General features: G+C 32.2%; 1 protein-coding gene and 1 long non-coding RNA gene across 2 annotated transcripts in view; both read right to left on the bottom strand.

Moving 5' to 3' along the window:
• Positions 1-23: 23 nt before the first annotated feature.
• LOC147567218 (uncharacterized) overlaps positions 24-18,043 on the bottom strand; it is a 50,878-nt gene continuing 32,858 nt past the window's right edge. The window contains exon 2 of the mRNA XM_086653824.1: positions 24-401. Within this exon, the coding sequence (XP_086509950.1) occupies positions 219-401 (183 nt within the window). The 3' untranslated portion in view covers positions 24-218. The remainder of the gene's footprint in view (positions 402-18,043) is intronic.
• LOC147567219 (uncharacterized) lies at positions 418-16,960 on the bottom strand. Its single transcript, XR_015230719.1, has 3 exons — positions 16,801-16,960; positions 1,530-1,868; positions 418-1,098 (listed from the first exon to the last, which is right to left on the bottom strand). It is a non-coding gene; the product is annotated as an uncharacterized LOC147567219 (long non-coding RNA).

Raw genomic sequence — 18,043 nt, 5'->3', positions numbered from 1 at the left:
CCCCTATGTGGCTCCGCCCATGCGTGAACACATGATAAATTAAGAACAATTACTATTGAAGACTTCCTAAAACCACATGCTTTTGCTAATATTGAGATGGGTTTCTTGAAAGATCAAAGAGAAACCAAGCACGTGCACACACACAATTATTATTATTTTTTTTTTAGAGAACGCAAATTTATTTCATAATCATGGTAACGAAAAAGAAAATAAAATAGTTAGAAGAGATGGTGATGTTTCTTTCCATGCGCCTCTTCATCTTCTTTGCGAGCTTCTTTCTTCTCATGATGTTCATGAAGGGCATACCCACCACTTCCCACGGCAAACGTTGCAGCAATCCCCTCTTCAATTTTGTGTCTCTGGGCATTTTCTGGGTCTTTCTCCGCCTTATGTTTTTCATGCTGTAAGATTACAAATGAAAAATTCTAATTAAGTAAGGTATGCATTTAGTTAGTTTCCCTTCGGCCGAACTCATCAACGCTACCGTCGTTTGAGGGTGTAAGTGTCGTCTGCACACAGTGGCGGACCCAAGTAATTTTATGGGGGCCCATTTGATTATATTATATAGTAACCAAATATAAAATACAATCAGCACTGAGTCAGTGACGAATTGTCGAGCATCATTAAAAACTTTTACCGAAATTAGTAATAAGTAAATTAGTAAAAAAAAGTTATGTTCCCTTCAAACTAAAGATCCATGTATGCTATAACAAGACTCTTAACTAATTAAGCTGTGAAATCTAAATATAAATAATTAGTGTCAAATATATAAAAAGAAATATATACGAATTATATGGTTATATAAGACCCTCTATCTTTAAGAAATCATCATAATCCATATTCTGTAAAGATCAATGAAGAAGTGAAATAGAGACAATAATGAATTTAAAAAGAATATTACAAGAAAATAAACAAAAAAATGAAGGATGAAAGGACATATGGGTACTGTGTGAATGCAAATAATTCTACTAGAGATAAGATGAATCCTAGCAGACTCTGAGGTCAAAGTGATTACTTCAAAGAAAGTAGAGGAAAAAACAAATAGGTAATTTCTAAAGGGTCTGCACAAAGTGTTATTGGGCGTTTCATTTGTTCATACTTTCTAAAAGGCCAGCGCTTTGGGGAAAGCTAAATAGTTTCCGGGGTGTGAAATTTTAAAGGAAATATGCAAAATTTTGAAAAGTTTCCTGGGAAACATATTTTATGGAGAATAAGGCTCAAAATAAAAAACTCTCCCCCTCACCTCCCTCCCCCTCACCTCACCTCCCTCCACCTCATCTTCTCTCTCCCTTCTCCGATAGGTCGCCGGCTGGAAAATTTTCCGGCCGGCGACCTATCGGAGAAGAGAGAGAGAAGATGAGGTGGAGAGAGAAGATGAGGTGGAGGGAGAGAAGTGAGGTGGAGAGAGAGAGCTGAGGTGGAGAAGCTATTTTGCTTTCCCCCTAAATAAAATTGTCCAACAAAATTGACCAATTTTTGACCAAGTCTTCACACCCCGAAAACTATTTAGCTTTCCCCAAAGCGCTGGCCTTTCTAAAATTTGCCTTTAGATGGGCGCCATGAACACTTCGGCGGGGTGCCTTTAGATGGGCACTTTACCGTCGGGCCAAGTATTCTTTCCTAATGAAGTTGTGCAAATACTTTTATTCTAAAGTAGATAGCTTTGGAAAATTTGTGGTTAAAGTTGTGGTTAAAGTCGCTTTGAGCTTGGGACCGCAGGAGCACGTGCCCCCATAAGCCTCAGTGTGGGTCCGCTCCTGTCTGCACATCTAGCATATCCTTTCTTTTTCTTCTCAATTTCTATTTTAATTGCTAACTTTGTGGTAATAAAACAAAAATAGTTTTTTTTTCTAAAGCAATTATAGTTCCTTAGTTTTTTTTTGTTTAAAGAATTATAGTTCCTTAGTCTATATCTATCTCATTGAATTAGATATAAAACTCAAGCTCTGTAATAGTAGTTTGTAATTAAAGCTAGAAGATTAATAAAGCCGAAGTATTTTGAAGATTAAGTCTGGTTTCTGCTCTCCCATCTTTGTAAGTTTTCTCTTTATCGGTATTTTGAAGATTAAGTCTGGTTTCTGCTCTCCCATCTTTGTAAGTTTTCTCTTTATCTCTTATGTTAAACGATCCTTCTTAATATTGGTATCAGAGCCATGATAGCTTAAATCCGAATTAGAGGAGAATATGTAGATATAGACTAAATCCAAATTATGATAGTTAGAAATTTCCTTTTAGAAATTTGTTCTTAAAAATAATTTATTATAATCCTTGAATTATGGTACGTCACCCAAGTCGCGTATGGGTTTAGATCCGTTGTTGCCGGGTAGGCGTTGAGGATCGTTTGATACCCTTTAAACCGTTGACAGACGTGTAATTTAATAATTATATATAAATATTTTTAAGAATATAATTTTAAAGGAAATTACTAAAAATCATAATCTGCTATTTATGCTAAGTCTATATGATTTCCTCTAATTTAATTCAATGAATCAATTGGATTCTCGAGACTTAACTGAAAGTTCTATAAAGAACTCCGTAATTGAAGAGTTTGACCAAACTAAACAATTAAATCAATGGACCATACCCGCAATAAAATCAAATAAAATCTATAAAAAAGGATTTTTTGATTTCATTAGTCAAAATAATATCAAGACTCTTGAACAGTCAATCGGACTTGACCAAGAATTCAAAACCCTTAGACTTTTGAGTCTTAAAGATATTGAAAAGTATTTAAAATCTAAATACAACTACCTGCACGTTGGATGCATTCAAATAGCATTCAAACCTTTGACTTTGGCCGGATTAAATGCCAGTATCTTATCCTATTTGCGAGATGCTAGGTGTTTGGATTTCTTACCATCTTTAATGGGAATAATCCAAACTAGTTTATGCCATGGACCGGTTTATTTTAATGTTTACCCGAATTTGACCTTATCTTTGACAGATAGAAATCTGTTTGAGGCAGTGTCCCTGCATATTCAAACACAGGGATATAATTATCTCCCTGGATCTGAGACAATATCAGTAATATATAGGATTCATTATAAGGTAATGAATACCTTGACTCCTAACGCAATACTGCGTAGTGAACCAGGCAAGACTATAGTAATAGATAGTAATTGCTTGACTACTAATATTGCAATTCCGAAGTTAATTAAATGGGAAGAAATTGACTTTCCACATGAATGGGTTGTACAGGATGCTGTACCACCTGTCAATATTATGAACAGGAATTTAAATCAAATAACCCAAACACCTGAGGGAGATGTTGAAATAACATTTGCCCCTAATAAAATCAGTAAACTAAGCTTAACTAGAAGCTCTTCCGCCAAAAGGATAGAAGACTATAAAGTCTCATATCCTAGTAGTTTATCTAGATACTCTGTATCAAATGATGGACTTAAAGAGCAAATCATCCGAGGATTAAAGATTTCTGATCAACAAATTCCACATGGAGTCTATGTTGAACAGACAACTGAACAGGAGAAAGAACAAAGGACTTCTCCGACTCAATCTGAAATGAGTTTCCATTTATAAAATTTTATGGATTATAGTCCAGGATCAATACCTAGACAGTGGCTTAATCAGGAGCTCATGATGACAAAACATGAAGCTTTCCGAAATTGGTTTTTTGCAGCCTTTAATAGTAGGACTCTTGAAAATATTAAAAATATTTATTATCAAGAGTTAGAAAGGGATCAAAAAATGACAACCTTTACTATTTGGTTTCATAATTGGTACCCTAATCAGAAAACTATCCATGTTATAGAAGATTATACAAAAATGTGGACTAAGAGTGATGGAACTAAGATTAATTCTATTCATCCTCCACCTGAAGCCTTGACTCTTAAAAATGACAATGAAAGTAAAGCACTAGAAGCAGTTCCATATGCTATACCTAGTGAATCAGTAACTACCGTCATAAAACAGCACAATCATACCAATCTAAGTCTTCAGACTATTGGTAGTCAATTAATCAGAATTGAAAATACTATTCATAATCAATTGAGTAGTATTGAAGAAAAACTTAAGGATACACCTAAAGTTTTATCTACCAAGGTTGAATCCACTTCAAAAAATAAAGACAAAGAAATTGTTGAAGTAGATGTTAAATCTAGTCCAGAAATCAAAGACTTTAAACTGTCTGATAAACAGGATATAGACTTTGCTAATTTAATCATTGAAAGAATGAAAAATTTAAAGATTAATATTATTAGCCAAGATTCTAGTACTGAAAACTCTGATCTTGAGTCTGGACCAGATATCAGTAAAGTTCAAACCATGTTATATAAACTTAGTAATGAACCTAATACAGGTTTTAAGACCTATTATAAAAGACCTACTCCTCAAGATCTCCTCTTTGAGGAAGACTTTTTTTCATTAACATCCTCAGAGTCACTAGAAGATGAAGATTCTTCTTCAGTATTAGAGGTCAGGAAAACTTTGCTTAATTCAGCTTTTAGATTGTCATCAATTTTTAATTCATTCAGTTTTCTTTTTGTAGAACATTTATTAGCATAATGCCCTATTTTTCCGCATTTAAAACAAGTTTTATTACTTGTTTTTTGTCCTGATTTTGTTTCAGATTTATTAGGAATATAATTTCCTTTAAATCTTTTCTTATGTCGAGGCTTCTGATAATAAATTTCTTTATTCTGTTTGTATTTTCTTCTTTTCTTATAATAAGATTTTCGAGAATACTCTTTCGAATCTCTAGAATTCCTTTTATGAGATTTTGGATAATCAATTTTCATATCATATGCAAATTGACTACAGAATTCACCAATTTCTTTTTTCCCATGCAAATTCTGTTTTTTCAATTGGTATTGTAATTTCATATGATTACAAATTTCTAATCCAGTTTGAACACAAGTAGTAATTATATGTCCATAAGTTAGATAACTATAAGAGATGATGTTTTCATTATTTTGATCTCTTAGTCTTTGTCTAACTTTTTCAGCAAAAAGAGGAGGAAGTCCATCAATGAACTTAGCCTTCCAATATTCAGAATTAGCATCATTGCGTTGCATAACTTTACAGATAAAGACATCTTTATACCATCTAAAATGGGTTAAAGATGGACATCTAAGGTTCTGTAAAAGTTCTCGACTTTTCTCTTGCCTTTGAGGATGACTCCCCACAAAATGCAAAAGAATAGTCTGAAGTAAAGTATAAACTGCATCAGGTTTAACTTGTGCAGTATTTGGTTCAGGTTTTGTAGCTGTGAAAATTTCAGTCTGCTGGGCAACAGTGAGAACATTATCCCACCATCCTTTTAAGGCACCAACAAAACCAGTAACAATGAATTTAGCCACAGCCGAATCATCATTACCACTAGCTTTGCAAATGCTGGCATACATTAACATTTTATGAACAACTTCATAAATTTGATATTCTGAAAGGCCATCAATATTCCATTCATAAATGGAACGACCATTATAAGAATTCTGATTTTGATAAAAGTCTTCCTCAAAGAGGAGATCTTGAGGAGTAGGTCTTTTATAATAGGTCTTAAAACCTGTATTAGGTTCATTACTAAGTTTATATAACATGGTTTGAACTTTACTGATATCTGGTCCAGACTCAAGATCAGAGTTTTCAGTACTAGAATCTTGGCTAATAATATTAATCTTTAAATTTTTCATTCTTTCAATGATTAAATTAGCAAAGTCTATATCCTGTTTATCAGACAGTTTAAAGTCTTTGATTTCTGGACTAGGTTTAACATCTACTTCAACAATTTCTTTGTCTTTATTTTTTGAAGTGGATTCAACCTTGGTAGATAAAACTTTAGGTGTATCCTTAAGTTTTTCTTCAATACTACTCAATTGATTATGAATAGTATTTTCAATTCTGATTAATTGACTACCAATAGTCTGAAGACTTAGATTGGTATGATTGTGCTGTTTTATGACGGTAGTTACTGATTCACTAGGTATAGCATATGGAACTGCTTCTAGTGCTTTACTTTCATTGTCATTTTTAAGAGTCAAGGCTTCAGGTGGAGGATGAATAGAATTAATCTTAGTTCCATCACTCTTAGTCCACATTTTTGTATAATCTTCTATAACATGGATAGTTTTCTGATTAGGGTACCAATTATGAAACCAAATAGTAAAGGTTGTCATTTTTTGATCCCTTTCTAACTCTTGATAATAAATATTTTTAATATTTTCAAGAGTCCTACTATTAAAGGCTGCAAAAAACCAATTTCGGAAAGCTTCATGTTTTGTCATCATGAGCTCCTGATTAAGCCACTGTCTAGGTATTGATCCTGGACTATAATCCATAAAATTTTATAAATGGAAACTCATTTCAGATTGAGTCGGAGAAGTCCTTTGTTCTTTCTCCTGTTCAGTTGTCTGTTCAACATAGACTCCATGTGGAATTTGTTGATCAGAAATCTTTAATCCTCGGATGATTTGCTCTTTAAGTCCATTTGATACAGAGTATCTAGATAAACTACTAGGATATGAGACTTTATAGTCTTCTATCCTTTTGGCGGAAGAGCTTCTAGTTAAGCTTAGTTTACTGATTTTATTAGGGGCAAATGTTATTTCAACATCTCCCTCAGGTGTTTGGGTTATTTGATTTAAATTCCTGTTCATAATATTGACAGGTGGTACAGCATCCTGTACAACCCATTCATGTGGAAAGTCAATTTCTTCCCATTTAATTAACTTCGGAATTGCAATATTAGTAGTCAAGCAATTACTATCTATTACTATAGTCTTGCCTGGTTCACTACGCAGTATTGCGTTAGGAGTCAAGGTATTCATTACCTTATAATGAATCCTATATATTACTGATATTGTCTCAGATCCAGGGAGATAATTATATCCCTGTGTTTGAATATGCAGGGACACTGCCTCAAACAGATTTCTATCTGTCAAAGATAAGGTCAAATTCGGGTAAACATTAAAATAAACCGGTCCATGGCATAAACTAGTTTGGATTATTCCCATTAAAGATGGTAAGAAATCCAAACACCTAGCATCTCGCAAATAGGATAAGATACTGGCATTTAATCCGGCCAAAGTCAAAGGTTTGAATGCTATTTGAATGCATCCAACGTGCAGGTAGTTGTATTTAGATTTTAAATACTTTTCAATATCTTTAAGACTCAAAAGTCTAAGGGTTTTGAATTCTTGGTCAAGTCCGATTGACTGTTCAAGAGTCTTGATATTATTTTGACTAATGAAATCAAAAAATCCTTTTTTATAGATTTTATTTGATTTTATTGCGGGTATGGTCCATTGATTTAATTGTTTAGTTTGGTCAAACTCTTCAATTACGGAGTTCTTTATAGAACTTTCAGTTAAGTCTCGAGAATCCAATTGATTCATTGAATTAAATTAGAGGAAATCATATAGACTTAGCATAAATAGCAGATTATGATTTTTAGTAATTTCCTTTAAAATTATATTCTTAAAAATATTTATATATAATTATTAAATTACACGTCTGTCAACGGTTTAAAGGGTATCAAACGATCCTCAACGCCTACCCGGCAACAACGGATCTAAACCCATACGCGACTTGGGTGACGTACCATAATTCAAGGATTATAATAAATTATTTTTAAGAACAAATTTCTAAAAGGAAATTTCTAACTATCATAATTTGGATTTAGTCTATATCTACATATTCTCCTCTAATTCGGATTTAAGCTATCATGGCTCTGATACCAATATTAAGAAGGATCGTTTAACATAAGAGATAAAGAGAAAACTTACAAAGATGGGAGAGCAGAAACCAGACTTAATCTTCAAAATACCGATAAAGAGAAAACTTACAAAGATGGGAGAGCAGAAACCAGACTTAATCTTCAAAATACTTCGGCTTTATTAATCTTCTAGCTTTAATTACAAACTACTATTACAGAGCTTGACAGAGAAAGAGAGAAGAAACTAAAAACTTGAAAAGGAAAAACTTAGAAGAAAAAACTTAGATTCAGAATGAACCAACATTCGGAATTTATAAAAATTTTTAGATGACCGGAACAGTTCCGGTTTCCAGGTCTACTTTGTCGTCTTCTGATGAATAGTGAATAGTAAAATTGACTTTTACTATTTGCCTTTTACTATTTGTCACAGTAAGCCGCCATCTACTGTTGGCACAGTAAGCCGCCTTCTATGTAGTTCTTGACTCTTCCTGTCGAAATAGTTCTTGACTCTTCCTGTCAAAATAGTTCTTGACTCTTCCTGTCGAAACAGTCTTGACCTTTACTATTTAAGCTGACAATCACTATTTTGAATAGTGTCTTCTAGATGCTGATACTGTCGAATAATACTGAAATACGGATTTACTGTACAATTGTACAGTACCTGTAGCAAACTACTGATCTTTTTGTTTGCCTTTTGCAGATTTTAGTAACTTCTGAGAATGCACTTCGATGATAGCATCCCAGTAATCTGCCATTGAGGTATCCGATTTTGCTGATTTTGAGTCATCGAAATCCTCATTCGGATCTTGGCTTTCTCCAGCCAATACAGCATACTGATTTTCTTGAGATGACGAGTCATCTAGAATTTCAGTCTCTATATCTTGCTTCTGATGATGAGCTAGGAATTGATTTTTAATTATTTCCATAGCTTTAATCTGTTGATCTACAGATGAAAGGTTCGGATATCTTTTCTGAATATCATCCAGTAAAAATTGGAAAATATTATCAGAAGGTGAAATAGATACGGATTTTTGAGTAGCCTTATAGGCATTTTCATACTCAATTACAGTTTGGCAAATGAGTTTATGGGTATCTGTAATAGGAAATCCATCCCACCATTTGTAATGAAAAGTTCTGCTAATACATGGAATTAAGAGATCATCAAAGTGAAATTCTAGATCCCATCTCCATATCCATGGTATTTTGAACTCTGCCATATAACAGAGTGCTGATAACCCTTTTGGGGTTTTTTCTGCAGTTTTTCCCTTGAGCTTTGGATGATACTCATACCATTTTAGCCAAGGGTCTTTCAGTGTATCTGGTAAGAAACTCAGTTCTGGACCGAATTTCTCCCACCAATGCAGAAACCAGAGAGGGAAACCTTTTCCTTTAACAATTTCAGGGTTAATACTGATAAACCAGGAGTGTTTCCTGATCGGATTCTGATAATAGAACATGAATGACCATGCCAAAACATAATCCCAATAATTATAGTTTTGACCATTCAATTTCAGACTGGGTCTTGAGGGGTCAAGAGCCCATTCTGTTATATGTAAGACTTTTACTATATAACACTTAGAATGTGTTATAGGAGACTTACTGTCTTTCAGATTATAATGGTGGTGTACCATTTGTACAGATTCTGTTTCATTCAAAATGGCTTCATAGATATATCTATGCTTGCCATCTTGGATAGGATAGTTTTGTACTCCTAAGTACCGTTCTTTGATGTGCCATGGATCATGTTTCCACTGGACATCTTCTAAGGATACAGATAGAATTTTTTCAGTTATTAACTTTTTAGCATAAATGATTTCTTTTTTTAGGATATCTTTAGCAGTTAGTTTCGGATTGGGTTTATCCTGAGAGGATGATCCTACTACAGGGAATTCTGATAGAGAAGAAAACTTCCCTTTTTTCTGATTTACTTTCTTCGGATATCTAGATCCTCCTGCTCCTTTATCAGGTGGTTCCATCTTTATCCTGCAAAAATTCACGGGTTAAAAAATCAGGAAGAGAGTTCTGATTTCCTTTAATATATTCAATTTTAAAATCGAATGCAGATAATTCAGATTGCCATCTTGCAAAAATTTGTTTAGAAACTAAATTTTTAACATCCTTTTGCAAAATATCTTTTGCAGCACTACAGTCAATACGGAGTAGAAAAGATTGATTTAATAAATCATCTTGAAATTTAGAAATGCATTTGACTATTGATAACATTTCTTTTTTGATGGTGGAATAGTTTTTCTGAGCATTCTTCCACATTCCAGATGCGAATCTAAGTAATTCATCTTTATTAGTAGAAGGGTTTTTCTGTTTTAGAATACCTCCATAACCAATATCAGAGGCATCCGTTTCAACAATTTTGAACCATTGAGGGTTTGCTAACCCTAGACATGGTAATTGTTTTACTCTAAGTTTGATTTTTCGGACTGCTTGGGTATGCTGATCATCCCAAGGTAATGGATTCTTTTTAAGCCTATCATATAAAATAGCACTATCCATTGCTATATTCTGGTAGTAGTCTGCTATATAATTAAGACTTCCTAAAAATCTTTGCAATTGATTTTTGTCTCTAATTTCATCAGGAAATTTAGAGGCAAATTCAATGCTTCTGTCAATAGGGATTATTGTCCCTTGACTAATATTCTGTCCTAGAAATCTAACTTCAGTTTGAAAGAGTTTCATTTTAGGTGCAGATATGACTAAACCATTTTTTCTGATAACATCTTTTGTAATTCTAAGATGTCTAAAATGTTGATCTATATTAGATGAAAATACTAATATATCATCTATATAGACAATAGTAAAATTTGAATACGGAATAAAAATATCGTTCATAATATTTTGAAATTCTGAAGGGGCATTTTTTAAACCGAATGGCATAACATTCCATTCATAATGCCCAAAGGGTACAGTAAATGCAGTTTTATATCTATCTTCTTCAGTTAGTTGAATCTGATAGTATCCAGATTTAAGATCAAATTTAGAAAATATTTTTGCAGAATGCAATCTATCTAAAAGATCTTTTTTGTTTGGAATAGGATATCTAATCCATTTCAGAGCATCATTCAAAGGTTTGTAATTTACTACAAGCCTTGGAACACCTCTTTCCTTTTCAGCTGCTTTATTCACATAGAAAGCGGTACAACTCCATGGTGAATAACTTTTTCTGATAAGCTTCTTTTCTAATAAATCTTGAATTTCTCTCTTACAAAGTTCAAGATATTCAGCATTCATTTGACTAGGACGAGCCTTAGTCGGAATCTGAGTTTTTTCATCAAATTCAGGTTTATAAGGTAAAGATACAATATATTTTTTCCTTTCCCAAAAAGCATTGGGAATATTGCTACAAACTTCGGTTAGAAATTGATTTTCAATTTCTTTGATTTTTAGTTTTATTTCTGGGGAGTTCAATTTCTCGGAAATATTCAAATTATGTATTTCTTCTTGTAAGAAGTTTAAATGAGCAGTTTTAGAATTAATTAAATATTCTAACTCATTTAAAGTCCTGGTTTCAGGGCTAGTAATAAATTCAAAATGTATTTTATGATTCTGAAAACTAGCATATAATCCGGTTTCATCTATCTTGTCATAAGGGAAAAATAAATTAATAAATGGAGTTCCCAGAATAACTTCTTGAGATAAATTTCGGATTAAAATAAAGGTTTGTGGAATACAGATTCCTTTATTACAAATATAAGCTTCAGGTAGCTTATAATTAATTGGCATTCTATCTCCACTTGCAGAATGTAGAGATTGTACGGTTTTTTCGAAGTATTTAGTCGGAACTAAACCTTCTCTAATACAGTTCATGTCAGCTCCGCTATCCACCAATGCTACTGCATTAGTAATGGTATATTCTTTGTTGATAACAATATTAATACTTATATACCATTTCTGATAGGTAATTTTCTGCATAGTATTTAAAAAGATAAGATTATTATCTAAAATACTAGATGGTTCTGTGTTTAGAATAGCAATCGATTTATCTTTTGATTGATGTTTTTCAGCTTGACTTTCTATCTTCTAGCCAATCAGAAGATATATCTGAAAAGGAACCTTGTGCAGGACAATGTTCTAAAAACCAAGACTATTGGAAAGCCATTGTAGAAATGAATGGCTTGAGTATTAATGTTTTAACGGATACTCAATCAGAAATAATATCTATGATAGATAAAGTAACAGACCCTCTGCTAAAAAGTAAAATATTACAATTTTGCTTAGAACAGACAAAAAACTCTCCTAGTTCCTTTGAGAAACCGAATATTACTAAACATTACAGTATGAAAGAAGTACTTCAAAGACTTGAAGGAAAACCAGAAACTTCTTTAAAACCTTCTACTTCTCAAGATTTAAGAAGTGAGGTAAATATAGTTAAATCTGAAATAAAACTCATCAGAGAAGAGTTAGATAACCAGAATATCAGACTTATTCAATCCTACTATTAAAGGCTGCAAAAAACCAATTTCGGAAAGCTTCATGTTTTGTCATCATGAGCTCCTGATTAAGCCACTGTCTAGGTATTGATCCTGGACTATAATCCATAAAATTTTATAAATGGAAACTCATTTCAGATTGAGTCGGAGAAGTCCTTTGTTCTTTCTCCTGTTCAGTTGTCTGTTCAACATAGACTCCATGTGGAATTTGTTGATCAGAAATCTTTAATCCTCGGATGATCTGCTCTTTAAGTCCATCATTTGATACAGAGTATCTAGATAAACTACTAGGATATGAGACTTTATAGTCTTCTATCCTTTTGGCGGAAGAGCTTCTAGTTAAGCTTAGTTTACTGATTTTATTAGGGGCAAATGTTATTTCAACATCTCCCTCAGGTGTTTGGGTTATTTGATTTAAATTCCTGTTCATAATATTGACAGGTGGTACAGCATCCTGTACAACCCATTCATGTGGAAAGTCAATTTCTTCCCATTTAATTAACTTCGGAATTGCAATATTAGTAGTCAAGCAATTACTATCTATTACTATAGTCTTGCCTGGTTCACTACGCAGTATTGCGTTAGGAGTCAAGGTATTCATTACCTTATAATGAATCCTATATATTACTGATATTGTCTCAGATCCAGGGAGATAATTATATCCCTGTGTTTGAATATGCAGGGACACTGCCTCAAACAGATTTCTATCTGTCAAAGATAAGGTCAAATTCGGGTAAACATTAAAATAAACCGGTCCATGGCATAAACTAGTTTGGATTATTCCCATTAAAGATGGTAAGAAATCCAAACACCTAGCATCTCGCAAATAGGATAAGATACTGGCATTTAATCCGGCCAAAGTCAAAGGTTTGAATGCTATTTGAATGCATCCAACGTGCAGGTAGTTGTATTTAGATTTTAAATACTTTTCAATATCTTTAAGACTCAAAAGTCTAAGGGTTTTGAATTCTTGGTCAAGTCCGATTGACTGTTCAAGAGTCTTGATATTATTTTGACTAATGAAATCAAAAAATCCTTTTTTATAGATTTTATTTGATTTTATTGCGGGTATGGTCCATTGATTTAATTGTTTAGTTTGGTCAAACTCTTCAATTACGGAGTTCTTTATAGAACTTTCAGTTAAGTCTCGAGAATCCAATTGATTCATTGAATTAAATTAGAGGAAATCATATAGACTTAGCATAAATAGCAGATTATGATTTTTAGTAATTTCCTTTAAAATTATATTCTTAAAAATATTTATATATTTATTATCAAGAGTTAGAAAGGGATCAAAAAATGACAACCTTTACTATTTGGTTTCATAATTGGTACCCTAATCAGAAAACTATCCATGTTATAGAAGATTATACAAAAATGTGGACTAAGAGTGATGGAACTAAGATTAATTCTATTCATCCTCCACCTGAAGCCTTGACTCTTAAAAATGACAATGAAAGTAAAGCACTAGAAGCAGTTCCATATGCTATACCTAGTGAATCAGTAACTACCGTCATAAAACAGCACAATCATACCAATCTAAGTCTTCAGACTATTGGTAGTCAATTAATCAGAATTGAAAATACTATTCATAATCAATTGAGTAGTATTGAAGAAAAACTTAAGGATACACCTAAAGTTTTATCTACCAAGGTTGAATCCACTTCAAAAAATAAAGACAAAGAAATTGTTGAAGTAGATGTTAAACCTAGTCCAGAAATCAAAGACTTTAAACTGTCTGATAAACAGGATATAGACTTTGCTAATTTAATCATTGAAAGAATGAAAAATTTAAAGATTAATATTATTAGCCAAGATTCTAGTACTGAAAACTCTGATCTTGAGTCTGGACCAGATATCAGTAAAGTTCAAACCATGTTATATAAACTTAGTAATGAACCTAATACAGGTTTTAAGACCTATTATAAAAGACCTACTCCTCAAGATCTCCTCTTTGAGGAAGACTTTTATCAAAATTAGAATTCTTATAATGGTCGTTCCATTTATGAATGGAATATTGATGGCCTTTCAGAATATCAAATTTATGAAGTTGTTCATAAAATGTTAATGTATGCCAGCATTTGCAAAGCTAGTGGTAATGATGATTCGGCTGTGGCTAAATTCATTGTTACTGGTTTTGTTGGTGCCTTAAAAGGATGGTGGGATAATGTTCTCACTGTTGCCCAGCAGACTGAAATTTTCACAGCTACAAAACCTGAACCAAATACTGCACAAGTTAAACCTGATGCAGTTTATACTTTACTTCAGACTATTCTTTTGCATTTTGTGGGGAGTCATCCTCAAAGGCAAGAGAAAAGTCGAGAACTTTTACAGAACCTTAGATGTCCATCTTTAACCCATTTTAGATGGTATAAAGATGTCTTTATCTGTAAAGTTATGCAACGCAATGATGCTAATTCTGAATATTGGAAGGCTAAGTTCATTGATGGACTTCCTCCTCTTTTTGCTGAAAAAGTTAGACAAAGACTAAGAGATCAAAATAATGAAAACATCATCTCTTATAGTTATCTAACTTATGGACATATAATTACTACTTGTGTTCAAACTGGATTAGAAATTTGTAATGATATGAAATTACAATACCAATTGAAAAAACAGAATTTACATGGGAAAAAAGAAATTGGTGAATTCTGTAGTCAATTTGCATATGATATGAAAATTGATTATCCAAAATCTCATAAAAGGAATTCTAGAGATTCGAAAGAGTATTCTCGAAAATCTTATTATAAGAAAAGAAGAAAATACAAACAGAATAAAGAAATTTATTATCAGAAGCCTCGACATAAGAAAAGATTTAAAGGAAATTATATTCCTAATAAATCTGAAACAAAATCAGGACAAAAAACAAGTAATAAAACTTGTTTTAAATGCGGAAAAATAGGGCATTATGCTAATAAATGTTCTACAAAAAGAAAACTGAATGAATTAAAAATTGATGACAATCTAAAAGCTGAATTAAGCAAAGTTTTCCTGACCTCTAATACTGAAGAAGAATCTTCATCTTCTAGTGACTCTGAGGATGTTAATGAAATTGACTTTCTATCTTCTAGCCAATCAGAAGATATATCTGAAAAGGAACCTTGTGCAGGACAATGTTCTAAAAACCAAGACTATTGGAAAGCCATTGTAGAAATGAATGGCTTGAGTATTAATGTTTTAACGGATACTCAATCAGAAATAATATCTATGATAGATAATATTGGTATCAGAGCCATGATGCTAATTCTGAATATTGGAACGCAATGATGCTAATTCTGAATATTGGAAGGCTAAGTTCATTGATGGACTTCCTCCTCTTTTTGCTGAAAAAGTTAGACAAAGACTAAGAGATCAAAATAATGAAAACATCATCTCTTATAGTTATCTAACTTATGGACATATAATTACTACTTGTGTTCAAACTGGATTAGAAATTTGTAATGATATGAAATTACAATACCAATTGAAAAAACAGAATTTACATGGGAAAAAAGAAATTGGTGAATTCTGTAGTCAATTTGCATATGATATGAAAATTGATTATCCAAAATCTCATAAAAGGAATTCTAGAGATTCGAAAGAGTATTCTCGAAAATCTTATTATAAGAAAAGAAGAAAATACAAACAGAATAAAGAAATTTATTATCAGAAGCCTCGACATAAGAAAAGATTTAAAGGAAATTATATTCCTAATAAATCTGAAACAAAATCAGGACAAAAAACAAGTAATAAAACTTGTTTTAAATGCGGAAAAATAGGGCATTATGCTAATAAATGTTCTACAAAAAGAAAACTGAATGAATTAAAAATTGATGACAATCTAAAAGCTGAATTAAGCAAAGTTTTCCTGACCTCTAATACTGAAGAAGAATCTTCATCTTCTAGTGACTCTGAGGATGTTAATGAAATTGACTTTCTATCTTCTAGCCAATCAGAAGATATATCTGAAAAGGAACCTTGTGCAGGACAATGTTCTAAAAACCAAGACTATTGGAAAGCCATTGTAGAAATGAATGGCTTGAGTATTAATGTTTTAACGGATACTCAATCAGAAATAATATCTATGATAGATAAAGTAACAGACCCTCTGCTAAAAAGTAAAATATTACAATTTTGCTTAGAACAGACAAAAAACTCTCCTAGTTCCTTTGAGAAACCGAATATTACTAAACATTACAGTATGAAAGAAGTACTTCAAAGACTTGAAGGAAAACCAGAAACTTCTTTAAAACCTTCTACTTCTCAAGATTTAAGAAGTGAGGTAAATATAGTTAAATCTGAAATAAAACTCATCAGAGAAGAGTTAGATAACCAGAATATCAGACTTATTCAATTAGAAAGTCTAGCTGAAAAACATCAATCAAAAGATAAATCGATTGCTATTCTAAACACAGAACCATCTAGTATTTTAGATAATAATCTTATCTTTTTAAATACTATGCAGAAAATTACCTATCAGAAATGGTATATAAGTATTAATATTGTTATCAACAAAGAATATACCATTACTAATGCAGTAGCATTGGTGGATAGCGGAGCTGACATGAACTGTATTAGAGAAGGTTTAGTTCCGACTAAATACTTCGAAAAAACCGTACAATCTCTACATTCTGCAAGTGGAGATAGAATGCCAATTAATTATAAGCTACCTGAAGCTTATATTTGTAATAAAGGAATCTGTATTCCACAAACCTTTATTTTAATCCGAAATTTATCTCAAGAAGTTATTCTGGGAACTCCATTTATTAATTTATTTTTCCCTTATGACAAGATAGATGAAACCGGATTATATGCTAGTTTTCAGAATCATAAAATACATTTTGAATTTATTACTAGCCCTGAAACCAGGACTTTAAATGAGTTAGAATATTTAATTAATTCTAAAACTGCTCATTTAAACTTCTTACAAGAAGAAATACATAATTTGAATATTTCCGAGAAATTGAACTCCCCAGAAATAAAACTAAAAATCAAAGAAATTGAAAATCAATTTCTAACCGAAGTTTGTAGCAATATTCCCAATGCTTTTTGGGAAAGGAAAAAATATATTGTATCTTTACCTTATAAACCTGAATTTGATGAAAAAACTCAGATTCCGACTAAGGCTCGTCCTAGTCAAATGAATGCTGAATATCTTGAACTTTGTAAGAGAGAAATTCAAGATTTATTAGAAAAGAAGCTTATCAGAAAAAGTTATTCACCATGGAGTTGTACCGCTTTCTATGTGAATAAAGCAGCTGAAAAGGAAAGAGGTGTTCCAAGGCTTGTAGTAAATTACAAACCTTTGAATGATGCTCTGAAATGGATTAGATATCCTATTCCAAACAAAAAAGATCTTTTAGATAGATTGCATTCTGCAAAAATATTTTCTAAATTTGATCTTAAATCTGGATACTATCAGATTCAACTAACTGAAGAAGATAGATATAAAACTGCATTTACTGTACCCTTTGGGCATTATGAATGGAATGTTATGCCATTCGGTTTAAAAAATGCCCCTTCAGAATTTCAAAATATTATGAACGATATTTTTATTCCGTATTCAAATTTTACTATTGTCTATATAGATGATATATTAGTATTTTCATCTAATATAGATCAACATTTTAGACATCTTAGAATTACAAAAGATGTTATCAGAAAAAATGGTTTAGTCATATCTGCACCTAAAATGAAACTCTTTCAAACTGAAGTTAGATTTCTAGGACAGAATATTAGTCAAGGGACAATAATCCCTATTGACAGAAGCATTGAATTTGCCTCTAAATTTCCTGATGAAATTAGAGACAAAAATCAATTGCAAAGATTTTTAGGAAGTCTTAATTATATAGCAGACTACTACCAGAATATAGCAATGGATAGTGCTATTTTATATGATAGGCTTAAAAAGAATCCATTACCTTGGGATGATCAGCATACCCAAGCAGTCCGAAAA

Source organism: Eschscholzia californica, unplaced genomic scaffold (genome assembly GCF_041429995.1).
Source record: "Eschscholzia californica isolate CP2 unplaced genomic scaffold, dmEscCali1.0.p SCAF_1, whole genome shotgun sequence".
NCBI lineage: Eukaryota > Viridiplantae > Streptophyta > Magnoliopsida > Ranunculales > Papaveraceae > Eschscholzia > Eschscholzia californica.
Note: the sequence above shows the minus strand (reverse complement) of the source record. Positions and strands in the feature narration are given on the sequence as shown.